We start from the raw sequence: 27975 nt of genomic DNA on the forward strand, positions 1-27975 counted from the left end.
AAACCTGGGTCTTCGTGCATACTAGGCAAGCATTCTAGCACTAGGCCAAACTCCTGGCCCCAATGTCTGGCATGTTTTTTTTCCTTTCCATATTTTTTATTGTAATTAGTAAAATGGTTACATGATATTTGTCAGATAGAAGGTGCATTAATTCACATACATTGATACCCTTTCACATGTCTTGGTACCCATTTCCCTTCCCCCCCATACCCCCCACCCATCTTGGTTTTCCCCCCTTCCCTATCAAATTTCAAATATCCAAATACAAATAAATTCAATATATCAGATAACAAAGTGAGATACTATACCAATATGAGATAACCAAGGGACAGCAAAGGAGATGAGAGACAACATAGTACATTAAGGACAACAATCATTCATTATATGGCTTTTGTTTCAATATCCTGGAGGTCCTTTCAATTAGCTTCACATTATATGTCCTTATGTATCAAGATTTTGCTCTATTGCAGATCTCTGCTAGTAGAGCCCAAGGTTTCTACTGATTATGATGAATGAGGGAAACCATTGAGCCTAAGTTCCTTTGAGTCTGGCTTACTTCACTTAATATGATTTTTTCTAAGTCTTTCCATTTCCTAACAAATGGGGCGATGTCATTCTTTTTGACAGCAGCATAGAATTCCATTGTGTACAAATACCACAACTTGTTGATCCACTCATCAACTGAGGGACATCTAGGTTGGTTCCATATCTTTGCTATGGTGAATAGTGCTGCAATGAACATTGTTGTGCTAGTGGGTTTAGTATGTCCTTGTTTCTGGATGGTTGGGTAAATGTCTGGCATGTTTTTAAACTAATTTTATTTTCAAATAATGTGAAAGCAGGTTGCAATAATATATAATACAAAATATAGAACACCAAAGAAAAAGAACAGGTAAAGGGAAAATGAGCTATAGCAAAAAAAAAAAAAAGCTCTGAATTTTTGTCTTCCAAAGTAAAATGATGTGTGAGCAGCTAGGTACTATCCTAGTAGCAGTTCTAGATAGCAAGAAACCAGGTAAAGTTTCAGGTCTTGTTTAACCTAGGTGCTGGTAGTGATGATAAGAATTAACATATGCTGAGAAGTTTCAGTATGTCTGCAGGATTCTAGTTCTTGGCATGTTTTAGCTTCATAAATCCTTAAAACTCAAAAGAGAGAAGAGTTACTACCTACACTGTGCTTGAGGGAGGAGGAAGCTGAAGCAGCTGCTCTGGGTATTGCAGCTTGATCACAAAACCAGAGCCAGGGCTGTCAGGGACCAGGCTACTGGTCAATGTTCAAACTAACAAGACTTTATTCACAACTAGTCACTAGCAAGTATGAGCAATGTGACACCGAAGTCCTGCTCTTGTAAGGACCAGCACCTCTTCTCTCCCTGCATCTTTAGAGGAAGAACTTTATGTGTCAGCTTTCTTTAGTTTCTTCTCCTAGGGAAATATATTGCATCTTCAAGAATGTGAGTTAATTTTAGTCCACATAAACTGAAGTCAAAGAAGAGCATGGATAGTCATAAGTCATAGTCAGAAAAAGTCATAGCCACTTTTTTTTTTGGCACAGAATCCCAGGACAGCTAGTATGGGTTTTGGGAAGACATCCCAGAGTCTCCAGTGATGTGGGTTCCATGAGAAACCCTCGGCAGACTAGAGGGAGCAGCTTATCCACTAAACACATCAGGAGCAGCTTTCCGCCATCCCCAGTCAGAATTTACCATGTAAATCTTTTTTTTGGAAGAGACTGGACTTCACAGAAACCTTAGGGTAAAGATTTGGCCAAAGTCTAAGCAGCAGGGCTATATATTATCCCAATTTATGGTTTTCATGCAGATGCCTCTTAATATCTAACTGTGCTTAGAACTTCAGCTACCTGATGTGATGTGGGGAAGCTGAGACTCAGGCAGAACAGTGCAGCATGGCATCATGTGGTGGGGAGATGGGATATTGGGTAGTTAACAGTGGAGCCATCCATCCCATGATGGCTTCTATATGACCAATGGTGTTCTCTGCAGCTCTATATGAGCAGTCTTGTGAAGCCCATAAATACCGAGAAGAAGACTCTTCAGGACTCTACTACATTGACTCAGATGGAAGTGGCCCCCTGGGACCAGCTCTGGTGTACTGCAACATGACAGGTTAGCTAATAAGCTATGCTACAATAGTTAAATTCCTGTAAGGCGTGCTGTGTGCAGCAGCAAAATGATGGTTATCTTGGTTCTATTTGATAGAAGAAATGCAAAGGGTGCACAGAATAAATAATTATAAACACTAACGCCAAGCTTATTTGTTTATTTGTTGTTCTGTGAAATCGTTGTAATGCAGTTACATTTCCCCTGTAATACAATTACAGGGAAAATGTCATTAAAAAAATAACCTATACACTTAAGCTTCTATAGAAATTCCAACAGCCTCCCTCAGGATCTGTTTTCTGGTATCCTGAATAAAAAAATGGGCACCAATCCTCATCACTCAGTTTGCCCTATTCTTGCTAGTTTTCCTGAGTTTTGTGATAGTGCCCTTCATAGAGTTTCAATCAGTATTCTTCCACCACCTCTTGAAGTTCTTGTCCCTGGATCTGTGTTTGGATGGGGTACATTAAGACTCTGTGTGCAGGGGAGCTGTTAGATGTGACCCTTGATGCACACATGGTATAGAAGAAGAGTCAGGCAAAATATACCAGTTCGGGTGGAGGAATCACAAAAGGCAGTATGGTTTTCTTCACTTATAAACATTGTGAAATATGTTTTAATTAACACCATTTCTTTCCTAAAGGCCTCCCCACAGCCAATCGATTTAACAGAAGTATGTCGAAATCTGTCAGCAGAACTTCCAAAGATTCAGTAGTAGTGGTTATTGCCAGAAATACTTAATTAGATGCACAAATGTCCACATTGTTTCACTATCTTAACTATAAATGAGTGGCTGTCACCCCACTACTCAATATTTTAGCACTGGTACCAGTGCTTCACAAATGTATTCCTAGTGAATCAGGAGGCTACATCTGAGGATCAAGATTCAAAGCCAGCCAGGGCAGGAAAGTTTTTGAGAGTTTTATCTCCAGTTAACCAGCAGAAAACCAGAAGTGGAGCTGTGGCACCATAATAGAGCACCATTCTTGAGCAAAAAAGCTAAGGGACTGTGCCCACGCCCCAAGTTCAGGCCATCATTTGGGCTCCCTTCAAAAGGGCTGGATATGTTACTCATTAGTGAAATGCTTAATTAGCATGCATGAAGCCTTGGTTTGAATTTGAGTCCCTTCTACCACAAATGCATAATATATACGTATATTTATATATATACATAAAATTATATAATTAATATAATACAACCAATATATTAATGCAATAAATATATTTATATTACATGTAATATACAATAAATAAATAACAGTATATATGATTATGTATTATAGAAATATATACTTTATATTTCTATATACACATATATTTATATAAATATAAATGTATAACTATACTATGCATATATAGATAAATATATGGTAAACTATAATTATCTATTACATCAATACAATTATATATAATATATAATTTTTCATAATTATGTAGGACTCAGCCTTCTGAATAGCTAGGATTATAGCAGGGAACAATAGGCTCAGATCTATTTCTATGTTTTTTAACCAATTCAAATGAGAGATGTTTCTCTTAACCATTTCAACCTAGTTTTGATATCCTTTCTTTGTTCCAACCCAATTTCTGCCCACCAGATACTGTGTGGACCTCAGTACAGCATAATGAATCCCACTTAGTCAGAGCCAAAGGCTCACAGGGAGATAGCCTACAGCTAGTGCATTTTAACTATAGGGCCAGCATGGACCAGCTGCAGGCCATAGTCAACCATGCAGACCACTGAGAGCAGGAACTGACTTTCCCCTGCAAGAAGCCCAGGTTCTCAGAGCACCATGGTAAGCAATGAGCCTTTGTAGACTCTACCATTTGTACTCTGTAGAATTTGCAGTAGGCATAACTGAAAGATAGATAGATATTTTCTCATAGGGTGAAGAGCAAGGCCAGTAGGTGCTATTTTTTGTTCAAAGCTGTGAGTGATCTGAAGTCTGTTCTCAATCTCACCTAAGCAATAATGGCCTCCTTATTAGGCCCTTGGAATAAATACAGCAGTGATACTCACTAGACACTAGGTTGAAAATGAACTATACAACTTATGGAGGGGGGTAGGAGGAAAAACTGGGAGTGAGGGAAGGGATGGCATTATCGAACTGTATATCACCTTTACAATAACAATAATGTAGTGTATTTATAATATGCATCTATATATAATATATGGTATATACTTGCACTATATATGTATATATAGTGTATATACACATATATATACAATATACATGTACCATATATAGTATATATTAGATATGTATATGCTGTTTAAGATCTATACTGTATATATATTATAGGTGTCACATTCCTCACTCTTTTTTTCCTTTTTTTTCTTCTTTTTTTTTTATTTCAGTGTATATAGGGGGTCTATTTGCCAGATAGAGGGTGCATTACTTCTCACACATTGATATCCCTTCTTATGTTTTTGTCCCCATTTCCCTTCCCCCACTCCCTCCCCTCATTTTTCCCCTCCTATTTCAAATAAACACGTAAACGTCTATATAATATACCAGGTAACAAAGTAGATACAATAACAATATGAGATTAACCAAAGGTAACACAAGAGAAGGGAGAAAAACATGACACATAAAGAGTAGCAGTCACTTATAATTAAGCTCTTGTTTCCATGTCCTAGAGGTCCATTCATTTGGCCTCATCCTCTATGGCCTTATGTATCTAGGGTTTGAGCTATTGTAATCCTCTGCTAGGAGAGTTTTGGATGTTACTAATTTCACATTCCTCACTCTTGTCTTTCAGGCGGAACCCCAGTGACCTGGCAGGTTGGAAGTACCAGTGAGACAGGTTCTCTGCCTGATGCTCAAAAATGTATTTGTGGATCTGAGGGCAACCACATTAATATCGGATGTCAATGCACCTGTGATGATGACTGGAATGAATGGTGAGTTCTATGGGATTTCGCTATGTAAACTGTAATTTTCTTACCACTTTGCAGTTAGGTATTGTGATGGCCTCAGCATTACCTTTTTCCATTATGATCTTTCATGCTTCCATTGAATTTCAAAATTGATTTTTCTGTTTCTGTGAAGAATTATGGAACTGCATTGGATCTCTACATTGCTTAATCAGCAGATTTAGCCATTTTTGTTATATTAATTCTGCAGTCTGAGCATGGGAGGGCTTTCTTTCTTGCAGTATCTTCAAGCTTTAATAGCTTTTGTCATAGAAGTCCTTTACTTCCTTTGGAAGTTTATACTTAGGTTTTTATTTTCTTAGTCTGTTAGTGTATTAAAAATACTGATTTTTGAATGTTGATTTTTATATCCTGCTACATTGTCATAGAGATTTAGCAGATCTAAGACATTTTTTTGGTGGATTCTTTAATGTCTCGTAAGTATAGAGTTGTGTCATTTGCAAATAAGGCCAATTTGACTTATTCATTCCCTGTGTGAATCCCTTTTATGTTTTTCTCTTTTTGCCCTAATCTTTACTATTCCTTTTCTGTCAGCTGGTTTTGGATTTTGCTAGTTCATATTTTTTCTAGGAGTTTGAGGTGTATCACTAGGGTATTTATTTGAGATACTGCTTTTGTATATTTAAATCTTTAGGTAGGCTCTTATAGCTCGAAATTTTCCTCTTAGCTTTGCCTTTGCTGTGCTTCAGTGATTCTAGTAGGTTTTGTTCTCATTTTCATTAGATACTAGAACTTCTGGATTTCACCTCTTTTCTTCAACTCATAAGTCAACAAAGTGTTGTTCAGACTCCATGTGTTTGAATATATTCTGTGCTTTTGGTTGTTGTTAAGTTCCAGTTTTATTTCATTGTGTTTTGATAAAAATACAGAATTATTTCAGTATTCTTATATTTTGTAAAACTTGTTTTGTGTCATGAAAGATTATCTAATGTGGAGAAAATTCCATGGACCGTTAGAAAAGTGTGTATTGTATAGCTCCTGGTAAAATACTCTGCACATGTCTGTTAAGTTTGGCCTGTCATTTATTTTTTTATTGTAATTAATAAAAGGGTTACATGATATTTGCCAGATAGAAGGTGCATTAATTCACATACATTGATACCCTTTCACATGTCTTGGTATGGCCTGCCATTTAATTCTGAAGTTTCTTTGTGATTTTTGTCAGTGAGGGCTAGGTGGCCTATCTATTAGTGAGAGTCATGTATCAACTACTCCTACTATCCTTGTGTTGGAGTCTGTCTGAGATTTTCGTTGTTGTTGTTTTTTGTTGGCCATGGGGCTTGGACTCTGGGTCTAGGCACTTCTATCTGAGGTTTTCAAGTCCAGTAGTGTTAGTTTAACATAATTGGGCACACCAACATTTGACACATATGTTAGCAATGATTATTTTCTTTTGATTACTAATAACACATTTAGGATTTGGTAATACGAAATTACCGTATTGGTCTCTTCTGAGTAATAATGGTTTGAAGTCTGTGTTTCTAGACATGAATATAGCTACTTGCTTTTGTGGTCCAGTTACTTGTCTACCCTTCTTCCCTAAAATATTGCATGAGATTTCTCAGTAAGATGCAATTATTGTAGACAAGAAATGGTCAAATCTTTTTTTTTTTGCCAGTCCTGGGTCTTGAACTCAGGAACTCAGGGCCTGAACATTATCCTTGGGCTTTCTCAAGGCTAGTGTCCTACCATTAGAGCCATAGCACTACTTCCAGCTTTTTTTCTATGTATGTGGTCCTGAGGAATTGAACCCAGGTCTTTGTGCATGCTAGGCAAGCACTCTACCACTAGGCCAAACTCCTGGCCTAGGTCTTGCTTTTTATTGTCAATTTGCCATTTTATGTCTTTTTTTATTAAGGAGTTGAAATCATTACCATTGAATATAATATTGAAAGGTAGGTAGTAATTTCTGCTTTTCTGTTTTTGTGTAAGATTCTTTGCTACTCTATATGATTATAGACTTACATGGTGAAATTTTTCTCCCCTATTTTTAGATTTACATGAAAAATTTCATGTTTCCTCCCTAATTTATGTATAAGATTCCTTTGAGTATCTTCTGCAATGTGGATTTAGTGGTCATAAATACCTTTATATTTATTATGGAAGGCTTTTACTTGCTTCAGATATGAATGATAGAATTAGTCTCAATTGAATGTGGTTAACTTTTTTTGTGGTTAACTTCTTTTCTTTTTCTTTTTGTTGGTTGTGGGACTTAACTCTGGGACTGGGCATTGTCCCTGAGCTCTTCATCTCAAGGCTACTTGTCCTACCCCTTGAGCCACAGCACCACTTCCTGTTTTCTGGTGATTAATTGGAGATAAGAGTTTCAGGGACTTTTTAATGCCCAGACTGGCTTAGATCTCAGTCTCCCGAGTAGGTAGGATTACAGGCGTGAGCCACTGTGCCCAGCATTTAACTTGCCCATGGTTAACTTTTAAGGTTTGAAATATATTATTCTAAGTCCTTCCTTTCTTTAAGGTTTCTTTTGAGGATCTGCTGTTATTCTGATGAATTGTTCATTGCTAGTGATTTGGGATGTGTCTCTAAAAGTTTTCAGGATTCTTTCCTTGTTCCCTGTTTAGTGCATTACAATGTTTGTGGATAGGTTGGTTCTATTCTGGCTGGTAATCTCAAAGACTCCTGTACCTTGCTGAGCTTCTCTTTCTCAAGATCTGGTAAGTTTTCTGCTGTTACTTTAATGAATATGTTTCCTTTCTATGAATTGACCTCTCCTCTTCTATGTCCAAGCCCATAGATTTGGCCTTTTCATAGAAGTCTAGGATTTCTGCACATTCCTTTTATATTTTTATGCTTTTTTCTTTATTTTTATCTTCTTTTGATTTGACTACTATATCTTCAAGCCTGATATCTTGCCTTTTGTTTGATTACTCCAGTTAAGAGGTTTTCAACTGTATTTTGTTGTTATTACTGTTTGAATTCAGGGCCTGGGTGCTGTCCCTGAGCTTTTTTTCCTCTATACCATTTGAGCTACAGCTTCACTTCCAGTTTATTTTGGGGAGAGTTTATTGGAGATAAGAGTCTTACAGACTTTCCTGTTCAGGCTAGCCTTGAACTTCACTCCTCAGATATCAGCACCTTGAGCATCCAAGATTATAGAAGTGAGCCAACAGCACTTGACTCAATTGTATATTTTATTTCACTTGTAGAACTTTTTATCCCTAGGGCTTCAGTTCCCAGAAATTCTTTGTGGTATTTTAATATAATCATTGAATTCCCTTTTCATGTCTTACATTGACTTCATTTCCTTTTTCTGTTTATTTGTATATAATCATTTGTGAATATATTTTTAATAAAACTTTTTTTTATTAAAACTGAGTTTAAACATTATATTTCAAATGTCATGTTTTATAGTCAAGTATTCAAGAAAAATCTCTATATGCAATCATTGACACATAAATTTAAGAGCATAATTACAGTTAAGCTGAATCTTTGCATGTCATAGATACATATTGATCTATATAATATATCAGTATATGTCTGTAGAATATATATCCTATCATAAACCTATATGTCTATATGGAAATATTTCTATGTCCAAATTCATGTCAATGATCAGAAATACCTGAATATTCAGTCATCACTCTTGCATTGTTTAGATCTAATGCCCACATAACAGCTAACCAAAATAGGTATTTGTATAGAGAAAAATTGACAATATTGTTTATACCTATCAGTTATGATTTTTAAAAAGATTAACATTCTTATATGATATTTTTGAGTATAGTACAGCATAGTTTTCTTAATAGTTTGCAGGGGATATAGTTCAATTATTGTGGAGAAAGGATACTATATTTGGGGATCAGTAGTATACAAGAAATACTATTAATAAAACGGTAAAATAAGCAATCAGTCTAAAAATTTGTAAAAAATAAACAAATGGAAAATTTTAGAGGCAAGAAAAAGTTAATAAAAGTAAAACATAATATTTCTTTTTAGTTGAGTTAAAATTGTGTAGAAAAAAAATAAAGGGAAGTGGGGCACTCAAGGACAGTGCCCAGGCTCTGAGTTCAAGCCTCAAGACTGGCAATAAATAAATAAATAAATAGAATAGAATAGAATATGAAGATGAATACATATGGAAGAAAGAAGATGAGGAAAGAGAAGTAAATTGTGCTGACTGGAAGTAATGAAATAATAGTATCCCCTGGGTGATAGCCTCAGCTGGTATACTAACTTGCCTGTAGTTTTTTTTTTTCTTTTGGTCAGCCATGGGACTTGAACTCTGGGCCTAGGCCTGGGCACTGTCCCTGGGCTTTTCAGCTCAGCATTAGCACTCTACTACTTGAGCCACAGCACAGCTTCAAATCACAGATTTTTGTGCTCGCGCTGGCTTTGAACCATGATTCTTAGATCTCAGCTTCCTGCATGTGGGGCACGTCACATCAAGGGTAAAAGGCCTACCTCATGGCCCAGTGCTCACTTCCTGGTTTTGGAGATCCAACCTGCCTGTGTCCTGGTTGGGAGGTTTGGCTATGGTTTGTGATGTAAAATAAGGCTACCTCGAACCCATGGATTGGCCCGCAGCCCTCTCTGACCTCACCTACCTCCCCCTGTCCTGCCTACTTTTATGTTAATAGATTCCTGCTTCTTACTTTAGCCCCTGGTATCTTCCCATTAAAGGAGTCTGCTGTGACATTCTCCCTGGCGCATCTGTGTCTTCCCTCTGGAGAAGGGAGGGCTGGGTGAAGGCGGCAGCCAGCCAGCCCTATCCTTTCTCGGTCTTGTCTTAGTCGGGGCGTGTTCTCTTTGCCCTTCCTGCTGGTCAGGAGGCAAAGAGTGCTAAAAACCCCGACACCTGCATAGCTAGGATTACAGGCATGAGCCACTGTCCCCCGGTGCCTGTATTTCTTTTTTCTTTTTTCTTTTTTTTGCCAGTCCTGGGCTTGAGCTCAGGGCCTGAGCACTGTCCTTGGACTTTCTCAAGGCTAGAGCTCTACCACTTGAGCCTCAGCACCACTTCCGGCTTTTTCCTATATGTGGTACCAAGGAATCGAACCCGGTTCTTCGTGCATGCTAGGCAAGCACTTTAACCACTAGGCCAAACTCCTGGCCCCCTGTATTTCTTTTGTAGAGACATACCTTCATGTTTATTCCTGGTTTGTGGAGACACAGAAAGGTGGTGTACATACTTTCCTTATAAACACACTTTTGTAAGCTTGTTACCCACTGTTTTATAAAGCAAAACTCAAAAATCTTTTATAAGAATTGATATCATATGGATGTTTTTTGACTACATTATAAACAAATATTAATATTTTTGGTATAGTTACTTATACTGATATTATTGCCACCACTATTATTATTTACAACATCTCCTAGTGGTGGTGTTTTAATTTTCACATTTCAACACACAGTGGCAAATAGAAAATATGGGTGCTGACAATCATTGAAAAATAAGCCCAATGCACTGCCCACTTGTTAATTTTAAGTTCATTATACCATATCTTCGCGTCATGTTTGAATTAGTGCTTTGTGGTTTTAAAGTATATGATCTCAATGTATAAATGAATATCATAATAACTATAATAGAAATTCTTAAAACTTTAATATAGAATCCTTTCTGTCCGTCATAGCTCCTGGAGATCAATTTTAAGACTTTCAGCAAATAATACCAATATTAATATTATATTAGTACTAATATTATATTTAGACAAATATTACCCAGGGGCACCAAAATGCAGGAAGTAAAAACAATGATAAGGGATGACTGTGATAAAAATTTGAGAATTGAAAATCCTAAATATTGTTAGTCATGTGTTTCTTTTTGTTTTGTGTTGAATTTTGTTTTGAAGGTGAATTGTTCTGGTATGTGCAAAGCATAAAGGCTTGCATATATGCAAATAAGACTTGAATGTGTCAGTGTTTCATGAGAATTACAGCTAGTGAACTACTTAAATGCATTGAAAATGTAATCTCACACCTGCGCTTCCAGCACATTCTGGGGCCTGCTCCGTTTTTCATGGTCAGGTACACCAGCAGCAGCCTTGGGCCCTCAGATGAGCTCATAGAGCCCATGCCTAGGTGTGTCATTTGTAGGTTTAGTGATCTCTTCTTGAGTATTGATAAAAGGCTCTTCATCTGGGTTCTATTCAGAATAATGTTAAGGTGGTTGTATTTGTTTCTTAGGACCCGTGCCACAGTAGTCCTCTCCCGTAAGCAGTACCTACCGGTCACTCAGGTTGTGATGACTGACACAGACAGACCACACTATGAAGCAGCTTACTCCGTGGGGCCTCTGCACTGCCAAGGGGACAGTAAGTATGGCAAAAGAGGTCCCTTGATTCCCATGAATGTATGTCAGTGTTTCATGAGAAGTTTAATTTTACACGTTCATAAAATCACCATCACATTTAATTGGGAGTATGTTAACATAGAAAAAAAGAAATATATTTAATTACAACTGAGAAAAAAGGTGAGAGAATTCAGATTATCTCTGAGTTAAGGCTCATTTCTGTAGTTGTTAACTATACCAATTTATCAAACCAGTGGCTTGATCTGAAATAGCACTTGGTTTGCATAGATAACCCTTATCCTTAATGATTGGATCAGAAGTATTTTGAACTTCAGATAGTTTTCAGACCCTAGAATATTTGTATATTCATTATGAAAACTCATACAGATGGGAATCAAGTGTAAACTTTAAGTTTATTTACATAAAATATAGTTTATATGTCTATATAAATAACATTTATATTCCTATAGATTTATATAAATTTACACAGAGTATAAAAGAGCTTATATGTATTACGAATCTTATGTATTCATCTATTGTTTATATATTCCGTATACATGTGGCCTGAAGGTACTTTTATACAGTGGTTTTAGTGTGTCCACATTTTGACGACAACCTTCCACATGAGGCCAGGTATGGGATTTTTCTACTTGTAACATCCTTTCAAGATGCAGGAAGTTTCCAAATTTTGGATCTCTTCAGATTTTAGATTTGAATAAGGAATCTGTACATATCAATCTGTATATATTTAATATGTGCTAATTACAGAGCACACTGCAGGATTGCTCCAATCCAGAGACAATGAGAAAATGAGAGAACAGAATCCATTAGGTATACCTATTCATGAATACCTTGTAGAAATTTTAATGATTTTAATGATTCTAACTCTTCCATGTAAAATAAAATATACATATTCCTTCTTCTGGAACCTCTTGAATAAAATTGGCCATGAATGTGACTTCGCAGTGTTGAAATCCAAATGTTGGTTCTTAGTTTTTCCCTTGTTATTGGTAGATTCGTCCATCTGTGTATCCCTCAAAATGAAAGAAGGAAATCTTAAAGATTACAGTCTCCATGACACCACTCCCCTAATGGTTGGACAAAGGCAACTCTAGTGATGGGAGAATTGCTGGAGGATGTGGTTATAGGGAGATAGCCTGAGGGAGAGTCCAGGATGATGGAGCTTCTCTTTATCTCAGTTTTGTAATGGTTACATGATTCATTGCATATGTCAAGATTTATAGTTGTACATTCTGAAGTCATTTTTCTCTATAACTTAAAAAGAAAACTGTGTTTTGAAAAGGCAGATCATTTCCATAGTGCCTGTCCCTCTACATAGTAGCACAAATGTCTAAAATCTTAATCATCAAAGGAGTCATTATTTGAACATTCATGTCATGGTTACTTAGAAGAACCACAACATGGAGGCTTGCATAGACAAGTAATGTGTTAAGAGTGAAAACAGGTACTAGAAATAGAAAGTCTAGTTGCTCTTTGTTTTCTTTTTCTCAATGTTTGTCTTTTTTTGTTGTTTGGTTGTAACCAGATTCATTTTGGAATTCAGCCTCCTTCAGTACTGAGATTTCTTATCTTCATTTCCCCCCCTTGCGTGGGGAGCTCAGTGCCGATCTGTCCTTCTTTTTTAAGACATCAGCTTCCTCGGGGGTGTTTGTAGAGAACCTGGGGATCACAGACTTCATCCGGCTGGAGCTGCGGGGTGAGTGGTCCATGCTTGGGGAAGCTCTGGGGTATTCTGTAACGAGCAATATCCTGTAGGCAGTCTTATTTCTACGTTTACTGTGCATTTCCTTACCAGTATTATTTTTATTACTACAAGAATTGTATGATTTTTGTCATCTTCATTATAGAAACAAAATGAGTCTATTAACATATAATAAGCTTAGTTTGGCTTATGGCCCTGGAGTATCCACAGGAAAATATAGGAGCCTTATAGACTTTGGTTGCGGGGGAGTGGCCTGTGGTGGTGGTTGTGTGTGTTCACTGTGTGGGCCAGGAGACAGAGACACAGGAAGTCTCCTTCATGGGCACCCTCAAATGACTTTTAGATCTGACCCTATACTCTACCCCTAAATATCCCACTACCACCCAGTAGCTCCACCCTGGGACCAAGCTATAGAACGTAGTCCTTCGAGGAGCTCTTATCCAACCACAGCAGACACTGAAACATTCATGAAACAGAACAGACTGTGCCAATTAAGTGCTGCCTCAATTCCATATGCAGTGAGGGGACTAAACCAAACTAATAAAACTACGAATGGCTTACTAAATTAGAAACTTACTTGGCTGAATACTCAGTTTGCATATATGATGTGAAATTAAATTTCTGACTGTCAAAATTTCACATTTCCAAATGATATGAAACTTTAAATATACTATTGAACTGTTAAGTAAGATCACTTGTTCATAGGAAGCCAGAAAACATGCTAATGTTCTTGTGTGCCCAAATGTCTTTATTACTCAGAGCTTCAGGTGGCAAAGAATAAATACTGTCTTAGGTTCAGTTTTAGATTTTTGCCTCCACTGTAAAAATGCATTTGGCCTTCCTAGCCAAATCTCAGTAGCAGCATTCTCCCAGTAGTGTTGCTGTCTTCCTAAAGAGCTGGCTCTGATAGTGCATTCCTGCACTCTCAGCGTGAACTGTCTCCCTTCTGAAATCAAAAGAGCACCTCTTCCTTTCCAGCTCCTGTAGAAGTAGTCTTCTCTTTTGACGTGGGTAATGGACCTTGTGAAGTCGTCGTGCGGTCACCCACTCCCCTTCATGACAATCGATGGCACCACGTGAGGGCCGAGAGAAATGTGAAAGAAGCCACACTCCACGTGGACCAGATCCCTGGGAAGATGCAGCCTGCCCCAGCCCATGGGCCCATCCGCCTGCAGCTCAGCAGCCAGCTCTTCGTGGGTAAGTGCTGTTTCATTTATCACTGAGCCGTGCACAGAAGGATCTTGAGAAAAAAAGTCCAACTCGGAAGCAATGGCATACGATGATACTGGCCACTGGGGCACTGTCACAGGTTCCAGATGAAGGTTGTGAAGTTTCCCCCTAGGAGTGGGGATTCTCCACCTGGGGTCCTTGGCTTTGGTACTGAATAGGAATTTTTGGACAAGTTACAATGGTAAGAAAACTTGGTGGTGCTACACTGAGTGAGTCAGCAAGCAGGTAAGCAGAAAGGCAGAGGCACACTCTAGCAGATCAAGTGCAGGTGTGCAAAGGGAGACACACTCTGCACTCTATGACATAGGAAAAAAATATCTATGATAAAGACAGAGTCTGACTTAAAGTTATGTCGCGGTAAGTATTTTTCTTTGCTCTTAAGCACTTGGTGTTACACTTTTATTACTTGAGCTCTGAGTCTCCATGACTGACTTTCTCTTTAAACTTTTGGTCATTATGTTTGGTCATTCCTTCCAACAGTGAATTCACTCTTGTTTTTTGGTTTTTTTTTTGTCAGTCATGGGGCTTGAACTCTGGGCCTGGGTGCTATCCCTGACCTCTTCAGCTCTCCCATTTGAGCCACAGCGCCACTTCCAGTTTTCTGGTAGTTAATTGGAGATAAGAGTCTCATAGACATTTGTGTCCAGAATGACTTTGAACCTTGAACCTCAGATCTCAGCCTCCTGAGTAGCTAGGATTACAAGTGTGAGCCACCAGTGCCTGGCTCAAAGAATTCATTCTTACATAAAACAGTTGTTTTATATATACAATTCATATGTATTGTATATAAATTTAAAGTGTATAAAAGGCATCAGTGATGCCTTTTGATCTTTTTACAAAGAAACAATTGAAAAAATATCATTTTAAAAATAACTATAAGTGCTTTGTGAATATTTACTAAGTTCAACTTTCAGAACACATTTTTGTTAATATTTTATTCAATGCTGCTACATTGTACATGCATGTATGTATTTACTGCAATAGAATCTCACTGTGTATGCTTAGCCGGCCTCTAGCTTGTGATCCTCTCTCCTTTGCCTCCTGAGGACTAGGATTACAGGTGTGTTCCACCATGTCTGGCCCATTGGCAAGTGTTAATATTTTGTCACAATCAATTGTTTACAAGTTTGTATTTGTTCTGAGTACTTTGTGAGAGCATCATAATTTTGGATATCTTCAAGGTCTCAGGTGGACAGGGAGGTGAAATCCTGACAGCACTTGGGGAGCAGGAGCCACCAGGTGTGCTTTCCTTGTAGGGGGAACAGCCAGCAGGCAGAGAGGTTTCCTTGACTGCATCAGGTCCCTACAGTTGAACGGGGTCACCTTAGACCTGGAAGAAAGAGCCATGGTGACGCCGGGAGTGGAGGCAGGGTGTGGAGGCCACTGCAGCAGCTATGGACATCTGTGCCGCAATGCAGGGATATGCCAAGAAAAACACGCGGGGGTCGAGTGTGACTGCACCTCCTCTGCATATGATGGGCCCTTCTGCTCGCAAGGTGAGAACGGAGCAGCTGAGGAGCTGCTAATGGAAGTGTGGCTGAAACTGGGTTCTTAGAACCCAGGCTTAAAGTCCAGAAGTCTCAAGTTAGGTCAGGCCACCCACCCTATGTGCCAAATCAAGAGACATGGAGGAAAGAAGTTTATTAGATGGCAGGATGGGAAGATTGTACTTCAGTGTGTCTTCAGCCGTCTTCCATAGTCCAGACCTTTGTTTCAGGTTAAAAAGGGAGAACTGGAGACAAGGGTTGAAAGTTAGGCATAGTTAAAAACAGTGTACGAACCTGGCCTGGTTGATCACTGTCACAGTCTTTGTCGAGAAGTTCTGGAAAAGTTGTCATTGCTTTACCACTGGAATAGATCAGGAACAAGTTTCCTGACCAATGATTGGATGTTTTCTTCTAAGAAAATAATTAAGAAGGCATTGCTTGTTTGAGGGGCAGTTTGCTTTTTGTTATTTGCTGCATGTGCCCAGAAAATAGCTCAGATGTATAGCTACAGATGCAAAGATGGGTGGGGAAAGGTGAATATCAAGCTTTTACTTAATTCACAGGGCCCAACCAAAGCACCTTTTTGGTTGCATCTTTTTTTTTATTTTTTTTATTGTAATTAGTAAAAGGGTTACATGATATTTTCCAGATAGAAGGTGCATTAATTCACATACATTGATACCCTTTCACATGTCTTGGTACCCATTTCCCTCGCCCCCCACACCCCCCACCCGTCTTGGTTTTCCCCCCTTCCCTATCAAATTTCAAATATCCAAATACAAATAAATTCAATATATCAGATCACAAAGGGAGATACTATACCAATATGAGATAACCTAGGGACAGCAAAGGAGATGAGAGACAACATAGTACATTAAGGACAACAATCATTCATTATATGGCTTTTGTTTCATTGGTTGCATCTTATATTGAGATTTTTCTGGAATTTATTTGATTCTATAAAGAAAGGAAAATTCTATGTGATGATTTGAAATGCAATTATTTCTGTCGTAAATCCATGTCACATTTGGAAGGAGATATGAATTTACTTATTTTTTCTCATTTGTGCGGCTTCATCTCAGGGTCTGAGCACTGTCCCTGAACCTCTTTATGCTCAAGGCTAGCACTCTACTACTTGAGCCACAGCACCACTTCTGGTTTTTGAGGGGTTAATTGGAGATGAGAGTCTCACACAGACTTTTCTGCCTGGGCTGACTCTGAACTATGGCCCTCAGATTTCAGTCCCCTGAGTAGTTAAGATTATAGTCATGAGTCACCAGCTCCCTGCATGAATCTATTTCTGAGAAGCCAGTGGCTACTTCTATTAGCACTGGTAGTGGTCTTTGCTACTTTCTCCAGGGCAATGCCCAGAGGAGAGCCTCAAACTGCACATTTAAACTGGCAAATTACTTCTATATGAATCAAATCTGAAATATTTTTGTGACATTAATAACAGAACACTCGTTAAAAAATTCTGAGTTATAGGACGAAGGGGAATTAGTTATCTATACTAGTGTTTATTAAATAAACAATATTTCCATTTTTTCTTACAATTTATAAAAGTATAAAATAGCAAAAATGCCATTATTATTTTCTCTCTTACATTACAATATTGAAGACTAGATTTTTTTCCAAATATACACCACACAAATGTCCTACACTAACACAGAGCTAACTAACAAAAATGTGTGTTGTCTAGAGATTTCTGCATAATTTGGAACTGGTTCATCCGTGATCTACAATTTTCAAGACCGTGACAATAACACCTTCAGTAACAGCTCTGGCTCCTCAGCAGATTTATCTCATGAACAGCTCACTCTCACCAGAGAAATTGCTGCACTGGGCTTCCGAACCACAAGAGTGCCCAGCTTGCTGCTCTATGTGAGCTCTTTCCTCGAGGAACATCTCATGGTCGTCCTCACTCCAAACGGTGAGTGTCCTCAGTGTTCTGTGCATAAATGGAATCAGAAACTGTGACCACAGGCCGTGCCCTCAGCCCCAGGACAGTCAGCAGTGTGCTGCAGTGCACGTCTTACCAGGGTAGGGCTATTTTCCATTGTAATCCCAAATTCTTGCAGTATGTTTAAAAAAAATCAGTTACGGGGCCTGAAAGTTTGGCCTAGTGGTAGAGTGCTAGCCACCAAGTCCCAGGTTCAATTCCTCGGTACCACATACATAGAAAAAATAAGCCAGAAATGGTGCTGTGGCTCAAGTGGTAGAGTAGCCTTGAGAAAACCCAGGAATAGTGCTCATGCACTGAGCTCAAGCCCAGGACTGGCAAAAAAAAAAAAATCAGTGATTAAACTGAGTGATTAACCTGTAATCCTAGCTATTCAGGGGGCTGAGATCTGAGGAGCAAGGTTCAAAGTTCAAAGCCTGCCTAGGCAGGAATGTCCAGGAGACACTTACCTCCAATTAACCACCTAAACATCAAAGTGGATCTGTGGCTCAAAGGGCTTTTCACCATGAGTGAAAAGCTCAGGGAGCAGTCCCAGGTCTGAGTTCAAGCCCCATGACTGAAAAAAAAAATCCAGGATTAAGCTGAGGGACAATGACTAGCCCTTGTAATCGTAGCTGTTCAGGAGGCTGAGATTTGAGCATCAAGACTCATATCAGGCCAGGAGGGTAGCAAAGTCCATAAGGCACTTAGTTCCAGTTAATCAGGGAAAACCTGGAAAGGGAATTCTGTTTCAAGTAGTAGATTGACCATAAATCTCAGGGACAGCCCACCTTCTGAGTCCAAGTCACTCTAAAGAAAAAGAAAAAAGAAGACAGAAAAGCCAATATCCATGATTGTTCTGATCCATCAGTAGGTGAAAAACCACTAGTGTCATATCTCCATGCAAAGGTAAAACAAAAGCTATTCACCCACAGCCCTCTAGAGGGCTTTCCCAGGCTTACATTCTTGCCTTGGTTTCAGGTTTCTGGGGGGAAATTGTGTCTGCTTCAGGCAGCTTAAAGGCATATAGTTTGTGGACTGAGGTAGATATGATAAATCACATACTCCTTTTTTCCTGTTATGAAGTTCTGACAAAAACATTAGGGGAAAATCCTAGTTATGCAAATCATGGATTTTATTATATAAATGCTATCAGTATACTTATGATGCATTAAAATAAACCAGTTATAGAAATTGAGGTTAGAAGTATAGTTCAGTTGGGAGAGTGATAGCCAGTGAGTGAAAGCAGCAGTATGAGTACAAGTCATGCACCTTAAAAAAAAGGGAAACTGAACGCTAGCTCAGTGTTGGTTAAGGTTTTTAACATTTAATAAATAGTACATTAGTAAATAACTTGGAGACTCGTATGTTTAACTTGTATCTTTTGTATTCAGTTAAAGGAAAGCAGAGAATTTAGAAGAGTCTGCTTGTTCCGTGTTGTAACTGATTGTCTCCTAACTTCCCCATTTTTGCCCTCCACCAGTATTGGGGCTTGACCTCATGGCTAATACTTGACTGCTTGAGCCACGTTCTGCTTCTAGTTTTGGGGTAGCTAAGTGGAGTATTAGAGTCTAAGGATTTCAAACCTTGATCCTCAGATCTCAGCCTCTAGAGTAGCTAGGATTACAGGCTTGAGTTACCAGCACCTGGCCATTTCTAATTTTTTAAATGAATTTGTAACTTTTCCCTGGAAGAGTTCCTGAATGATCATTCCAGCAAAAAGTGAATGACAGACCCAAATAAATGTTCAGTGAACTCAAACTGTATTCCATGTTTTAGTGTGCTTCAGTACCTGCTTTTTACCTATCAGCTGGTTAAGAAAATCACTGATTTTGTGCTCGACATCTCTGGCCATAAAAGAAATGCAAATCAAAACAACTCTAAGATTCCACCTCACTCCAGTTAGAATGGCCAGGATCAAGATATCTAATAACAACAGATGCTGGAGGGGATGTCACCAGGAGGGATCACTACTACACTGCTGGTGGGAGTGCAAACTCGTTCAACCACTATGGAAAGCAGTATGGCAGTTCCATCAAACATAGAGCTCCCCCATGACCCAGCAATTCCACTACTTGGCATTTACCCAGTCATCCAGAAACAAGGACATACTAAATCCACTAGCACAATGATGTTCATTGAAGCACTATTTACCATAGCAAAGATATGGAGGGAACCTAGATGTCCCTCAGTTGATGAGTGGATCAACAAGATGTGGTATTTATACACAATGGAATTCTACGCTGCTGTCAGAAAAAATGACATTGCCCCATTTCTTAGGAAATGGAAAGACTTAGACAAAATCATATTAAGTAAAGTAAGCCAGACTCAAAGGAACATAGGCCCAATAGTCTCCTTCATTTGTCATAATCAGTAGAAACCTTGGGCTCTCCTAGCAGAGATTTACAATAGAACTAAATCTAGAGACATAAGGCCAAATAGTATGACACTAAATGTAAGGACCTCCAGGATAAGGAAACAAAAGCCATATAATGATTGACTGTTTTCCTTAATATACTATGTTATCTCTCATCTCTTTTGCTGTCCCTTGGTTAACTCATATCGTTACAGTATCTCACTTTGTTATCTGATATATTGGATAAATGTGTATTTGGTTATTTGAAATTGGATAGGGAAGGGGGGAAAACAAGATGAGGGGTGGGGGATGGGGGGAGGGAAATGGGGACCAAGACATGAGAAAGGGTATCAATGTGTGTGAAGTAATGCACCTTCTATCTGGTGAATATAATGTAACCCTTCTATTAATAACAATAAAATATATGAAAAAAGATGCATTGTATTCATAAAGTTCTTTGTGGAATGCAACTGCCATAAAGATAATAAAAATACTTCTTTAAAAGAAAAAAAGAAAATCACTGATTTTGACTATTTTTATGAAATTCTGATTTTATTTAAAATGCCATTTTTCTTTTTTCCAGGAAGTTTGCAGATAAGGTACAAGCTGGATAGACACAAAGAGCCTGATGTCTTGGATTGTGATTTTAAAAACCTGGCTGATGGGCAGTTTCACCACTTGAAAATTGACGGAGTAGCATCTGTGGTCTTCATAGAGGTGAGATAGCAGTTCAGCGAGGACAGTTGTGACGAAAAGCAGTCCTTCAAATGCATGGCTTAAGATAAAAATTTCATACTACATCTTAATAATAGAGACATATTCAGCACTGTTTTTCCATTGTGTTGATAAAACATAACCTGTAATCAAGTTGCTTTGTTAAGAATGAGATTGTCTAAAGTTATTATTAACATTTAACCATTTAAAATCCCAATCTCAGGATTTAGTAAATGACTCAAAAAGTAGAGCCAGGGCCAGGAGCATAGCCTAGTGCTCGCCTAGCATGCATGAAGCCCTGGATTCGATCCCTCAGGACCACTTACGCAGAAAAAGCCAGAAGTGGCATTGTGGCTCAAGTGGTAGAGTGCTAGCCTTGAGCAAAGAGTTTCAAAGGACAGTGCCCAGGCCCTGAGTTTAAGCCCCAGGCCTGGCAAAAACAACAACAAAAACACCCCCCAAAACAAAAAGTAGAGCCAGTTCCTAGTGAGCACATAGTCCCAAGTTCCATCTCCTGTTCGTTTTACTTATATGCAAGAAAGTGTCTAGTTTACCATTGCAATTAATGGTGCTATTTATTCAGGGTGTTCATTCACATCAGATTCAAAAAACCAAAGGCTACATCATTATAAACACAAAACCTTGCTTTAGCTGAGGATATATATATTTTTATTAAAGAATTTATTAACATTGATTTTTACATCATATTTCAAATGACATGTTTAACAAACGAGTGTTCAAGAAGGGAATCTCTATATACAATCACTGGCACTTAGATTTTAGAACATAATCAAAATTAGGCTGAGGGTTTGTATGTCGTAGATACATATTAATCTATGCAATAAAACGTTATATCTATAGAGTCATAAGTTTTTATGTCTATGTAGTTGTGTTTATATTTCCATTACCATTTCCATAGCATTGGGTATGCAACTATTGAGTCCTCACTCTTGTACTGTTTGGATCTAATAGCCACATATTAAGGATGCCATGCACCTTTTGTTCCTTTGGTCTTGACTTGTCTCCCTCAACATGATTCACTCAAGATTCATCCACTTCCCTACAAATGCCACTATTTTATCTTGTCTGTTGGCTTTGTAGAATTCCATTGTGTGTGTGTGTGTGTGTGTGTGTGTGTGTGTGTGTGTATACATACCACATTTTCTGTATCCATTCATCTGCAATATGAGGATATATTTTTAAAAAGCCTTAACTGTTCAAACTACTGTCTGATTTTAAGTAATTTATTATATTTCCTTGTGTATTATACTAGTCATATATACTTATTAAACTTTGAAGAAAAATAGAGGAAACACATAATGGCGGGAAATGGAATTTAAAGTACTGAAAAAATGAGAGAATTTGTCCAATTATAAAATCTCTTTGGAAGCTACATTTTTCCTTCCTGATAGCACTAACATATGGTTTATCTTTATTCATTTTCTTGGCCTCCCTTTGATTTCAATACTCTTCCCATCAGAATTGCTCACATTTGATGTCTGTTTCTTGTGGATCATTTAATAGGTTGACCAGTATGCAAGGAAACAAGCTATCTTGTCATCAGGGGCAGAATTCAGTGCTGTCAGATATCTTGTGTTGGGAACAACTTCAGGTAAGTGAAAGTGGTTCTATCTAAGACGTGCTCACAAAGAGTCTCAGAAAAATTATTATTATTTTTTAAGATATATTGAATATAGTAAAGAATTGAATATTATGTAGTTCAGTGTTACTGGAGGGGTAGATATTGAATGTTTTCAACAGAGTTAAAACAGTTAAGGTGATGGTTGTCTTAACTTGCTCATTTCACATAATATTTTAAAAATGTCACCACTTTGGCAGGTGACATCTCACTTCTATAATCTTATCTACTCAGGAGGCTGAGATATAAGAATATAGGCTCAGAGATACCCCGAGTAGATATATCTACCAGCAAAAAACCAGAAGTAGAGGGCTATAGTGCCAGCCAGGAGTGAAAATGCTGGTTAAGAGTGTGAATCCTTAAGTTCAAGGCCTAGTACCTGCAAAAACAAATAAACAAATAAACATTACCACCCTGAATCCCATAAATGCCTACCACTGTAATTTAGCTATAATAAATAATGGTGTAATGAACATGGTTGTGCTAGTAGCTTTAGTATGTCCTTGTTTCTGTACATTTGGGTAAATATCCAGGAGTAGGATTGCTGAGTCATAAAGAAGCTCTATATTCAGTCTTTTGAGGAATCACCATACAGCTTTCCAGAGTGGTCGAACCAGTTTCACTCCTACCAGCAGTGTAGTAGCAATCCCTTCTGGAGGCATCCCTGCCAGCATGTGTTGTTACTAGATTTCTAGATAATGGCCATTCTAACTGGAGTGAGGTAGAATCTCAAAGTTCTTTTGATTTGCATTTCTTTAAGGCCAGAGATGTTAAGTATTTCTTTAAATTTTTTTTCCATATTTTTTTTATTGTAATTAACAGAAGGGTTACATTATCTTCACCAGATAGAAGGTGCATTACTTCACAAACATTGATACCCTTTCTCATGTCTTGGTCCCCATTTCCCATCCCCCACCCCTGCCCCTCATCTTGTTTTCCCCCCTTCCCTATCCTATTTCAAATAACCTAATAAGCATATATACAATATATCAGATAACAAGGTAAAATACTATAACAATATGAGATAACCAAGGGACAACAAAAGAGATGAGAGATAACATATACATTAATGACAGATGTTAAACATTTCTTCATGTATCTATTGGTCGTTCTTATTTCCTCTTCAGAGAAGTCTCTAAGTCTTTAGTCCACCTTTTAATGGAATGGTTGTTTCTTTGAGGATTGTTTTTGAGAGGTTGAATTGTTTGATCTGTAGGTATATTTTAGATATGAGGCCCTTGTCTGTTGTAGGGCTAGTGAAGATCTGTTCTCACTCTGTGGGCTTTCTGTGTAACTTACTATGTCCTTTGCCATACAGAAGCTCTGCAGTTTAATGCAATCCCATTTGTCCAAATTTAATTTAATTTGTTGTGTTTCTGGGTCTTTATTAAGAAAGTTTTGACCTGTGCCAAGGAGCCCTACTGCATTTCCTATTCCTTTCTGTAAAGTTTTCAGGTTGTTTACTATTACCTCAAGGTCTTTGATCCATTTGGAATTGATTGTAGTGCAGGGTGACATATAAGGATTCAACTTTAGTTTTCTGCAGGTGCTCAACCAGTTCTGCCAGCACCCCTTGTTGAAGAAGCTGTCTTTCTTCCATCCTATTTTTTTTTTGGCTCCCTTATTGAAGATTAGGTGGCCATAGATCTTGGGTTGATTTCTGGGTCTTCATTTCTGTTCTGTTGGTCCTCAGGCCTGTTCTTGGGCCAGTACCAAGCTGTTTTGATTACTGTAGCTCTGTAATAGAGTCTGAAGTTTGGTATTGATAGTCCTCCAGTGCTATTCTTTCTTTCTTTTTTTTTGTGGGTTATGGGGTTTGAACTCTTGGCCTTGGCGCTGTCCCTGAGCTCTTCAGCTCAAGGCTATCAGCCCTGAAGCTACAGCCCCACTTCCTGTCATCTAGTGATTAATTGGAGTTAAGAGTCTCATGGTCTTTAGTTCCAGGGCTGGCTTTGAACCATGATCCGCAGATCTCAGTCTCCTATGTAGCAAGAATTATAGGCGTGAGCCACTGGGCCTGACTCTCCAGCGCTATTCTTTCTGCTAAAGATTGCTTTTGCTATATGGGGGTTTTTTATTATTCCATGTGAATTTTTTGATTGCTTCCTCTATTTCATTAAAGAATAATATTGGGATATTGATGGATGTTGCATTGAATCCCTTGACAGGATTGCCATTGTCACAATGTTAATCCTTTCAATCCAGGAGCATGAGAGGTTTTTACACTTCCTTAGTTTGGCTTTAACTTCATTTTTCAGGTTTTTAAAGTTTTCATCTTAGAAGTCCTTTACTTCCTTGGTTAAATTAATTCCTAAGTATTTCATTTTATTTTTTTGAGGCTATTGCAAAAGGAGTTGCTTTCCTGATTTCTGCCTTGGTCTTCTCATTGTCGACATACAAGAAAGCCATTGATGTTTGAGGGTTAATTTTATACTTTTCTACTTTGCCAAAGTTTCAAGGCAGCTCAAGTGTCTTGGGAGTGGAGTCTGTGGGGTTCTTCAAATACAGAATCATGACTGGAAAAAAAAAAGAAAAGAAAAGGAAAAAGAAAATGAATTGATCTGTTTTTTTAAACCAATTGAAAAGTTAATTTGAATAAAGTTAGTGTCAATTCAAATAAAATTGATTAAACATATTGATTAAATAAAGTCAGTTTAAATTAGAATACAGAATTTAAATAAAATTGCTTTAAATATAATTAATTGGTTAATTAATGCTATTTTATTTTAGTTTTGAATGCTGGTCCTAGAGTTTGAACTCAGGACCTGGGCTCTGTCACTGAGCTTTTTTGCTCAAGGGTAGCACTCTACCACTTGAGTCACAGCTACACATTCCATTTTTTTTGGAAGGTAATGGGGGATCAGAGTACTGTGATCCTCAGATCTCAGCCTCCTGGATAAGTAGATTACATGAGTGAGCCAGCAACATCTGGTTACAACCTATAAAACTGAACAAAGGAAATTTCCAAGAGGGCTACTCCCTTCAAAGAGGCATTTCAGTTTGCCAAGAGCACTGGTTTTAAATCCCAGTAGCAATGGAAGGAAATGTGTCTAGGCACTCACTTGTTTTCACCCCCGGAAGCACCTGCAAAAGGTTTGGTGTCCTGGCCAAAGTTACTGTCCTGTCACTGAGGCCACACTGGCTCTGGGTCTTTCCTTAAGGAGGAGGAGACAAGGAATTCAGAAGGTGGTTGATCTGATCAGTTTTATTCAGCTGCACAGCATCTCCATGTTTCTGATTGCTGTCTACATCTTTTGTCAGCAGAGCCCCCAGGAGCTGACACAGACACACAATTGGCAGCAGCGCGTGGCTTCACTGGCTGCCTCTCAGCTGTGACCTTTGGTGGTGCTACTCCACTGAAGGCAGCTCTGCGCCCAGGAGGAGCCACCCAAGTCACCATCCTTGGCTCAGTAATTGCTACCACCAGCTGCATGGAGGGAGTGAGGCCAGGCTCCCCAGTGTGGGAACTGAAGCCCAGCCACCCAGGAGGTGCAGGTGTGTGGTCCTCAGCTGTTCATTATCTGGTCTCTTCCCCTTAATCCTCACTACTTAGGAGACTTAGATCTGAGGATCACAGTTCAAAGCTAGCCTGGGCAGGAAAATCTGTGAAAACTGGAAATGAAACTTTGGTTCAAAGTGATAGAACCACTAGTGTTGAGCAAAAGAGCTCAGGGACAGCATCGAGCCCTGGGTTCAAGCCCTAAAAGTGGCTCATCATCATCATCATCAACAACAAAAAATTTAAGCGTGTTCTCAAATCCTGTCTACTTAATTTTTTTTAGTAGAAGTGTTCATTATAATGCAAAATGAATTTAAACTTCTTTGTTAAATAACAACATTGTACAACTATGAAACAATAATAATGAACTCCTACCAACCATAAAGTACCACTTTCTCTAGAAAATAGAATTGTATAGCTGATACCTTCATATCACAGAGATCAGAGTTCATAGTCAAACTGATTATGGCCCAAAAAGTCTGGTCTTTGAATTATGAGCTCATGGTGAATACTAGTAGCCAGATTTCAAAGGAAAAGAGTCACACCAGTGGGTCCCCTGAGGAATCTTACTTGGCTCCTCACAGAGAGACAAGTAGAATTCAGAACCTCTAAGGACAACCATCTCTCCAGTTCTTTTGTGTCTGCCTTTGATCCTGGCTACTTGCTGGGTAGAGTATATTGACTTTCAGTGTGGTGCTCGTATAGAAAAACTCACCAAATCTACATCTACATGTAAAGTATTCAGTCTATATAAAGAATGATCTCAACAGATACATTTCTCTGAATGCTGTATTTTTCTTGCAAAGGGAAACATAGCAGAAGGTGGAGGTAAACTAAAAAAAAGAAGTAAAGCCTGGCAAACCAGAGCTCTTAGGGAGCACAGTGGATGACTGAAAGACAGGCTTGAGGACCTGTCAGAAACACATTCATGGTGAGATTATGGAATGCATCAGGCTCCCATTCAAATCATCTCAGACTTTCTGGAGTGAATATTCAATTTTTTAGGACCTCATTGAACTGCACAAAAGCAACAAACAAAACAATAAAGTGATCCAGAGTTAAAAGCATCCAGTCACATTTATGAATGTTAGATATACTGCTGGGCTGCTGTAATGTTGACAATAATTGTCATCAAATAACTTGATTAACATTAGGCTATTTACCAGTGTTCTCACTTAGATTTAATAGTTTTAAAGCAAAGCCCTTAGAACTACATATAAAAGTAGCTGAAGCAAGCCAGTAGTGGTGGCTCCTGCTTATAATCCGAGTTACCTAGCAGGTAAAGATGAGGAAGACAACAGTTGAAGTCTAGCTTGGGCAAAACTGTGACACTCCATTTCAGCGAATAAGAAGTTGAGTTTGGGGTTTGAAATTCCAAATATGTAGGAAGTATAAATAGGAAACTCATGGTCTAGGCCAGCCTAGACAAAAAGAGACACTTTATTAAATAATAATAATAATAGCTATAATAAAAAGGGTTGGGAGTATGACTCCATAGTCCAAGCTCCAACCCATAATATGTTATTAAGTACAGCTATCACTAAGTATAATTACTCACCTCTGTCCTATAAAAGGGTAGAAAAAGGCATGACCCCAGAGGGCAGCTACTCCGAGCTATCTGTGGGCCTCATCTACATCACCTGATTTCAGTCAGCATCAAAGTAAAACTTGGTTAAAGTGTTTTATACAACAACCTTGGACTTCTCTGACAGAATTGCATACTCCTAACGAGACCTACTGGTTATTAGTGTAAAGTGGGACATGACTACAAATTTATGTTGTGGTTTTGCTTTCAATGTGAAGTCATTAGCTGAAATTCAATTCCATCTGAAGGGATAGCTATAGATTTAGAAGTGAACGATACTATGATGCATGTAGACACTTCTGGTTGGGTCCAAGTTCTTAGTTCATTTCTGACAGTATCTTCTGTTTTTTTCTCTCACCAGGTGCAATAATAGTTGTTGCATTTCTCTTGATTGGACTTGCTGCAGTAGCTGTGCATATTTATCAACAACGATGGCTACACCACAAGAACAAGGCTGATATTGAAAAAGCTGGAGCTAATGTTGAACTCTCTTTA

The 27975-nt window shown here is 38.4% G+C and overlaps 1 protein-coding gene across 1 annotated transcript in view; it reads left to right on the plus strand.

The window, feature by feature from the left end:
• Positions 1 to 25803, plus strand: part of LOC150065154 (contactin-associated protein-like 3) — a gene marked incomplete at its 3' end in the record, with an annotated part of 52996 nt that extends 27193 nt beyond the window's left edge. Inside the window, 9 exon segments of the mRNA XM_090329315.1 lie at positions 2004 to 2126; positions 4881 to 5022; positions 11203 to 11330; positions 12855 to 13025; positions 14010 to 14228; positions 17448 to 17678; positions 20627 to 20760; positions 22282 to 22369; positions 25661 to 25803. Of these exon segments, the coding sequence (XP_090185441.1) occupies positions 2004 to 2126; positions 4881 to 5022; positions 11203 to 11330; positions 12855 to 13025; positions 14010 to 14228; positions 17448 to 17678; positions 20627 to 20760; positions 22282 to 22369; positions 25661 to 25803 (1379 nt within the window).
• Positions 25804 to 27975: the final 2172 nt, after the last annotated feature.

This window comes from Megascapheus bottae, chromosome 3 (genome assembly GCF_031878675.1).
Source record: "Megascapheus bottae isolate mThoBot1 chromosome 3, mThoBot2.hap1, whole genome shotgun sequence".
Taxonomy (NCBI): Eukaryota; Metazoa; Chordata; class Mammalia; order Rodentia; family Geomyidae; genus Megascapheus; species Megascapheus bottae.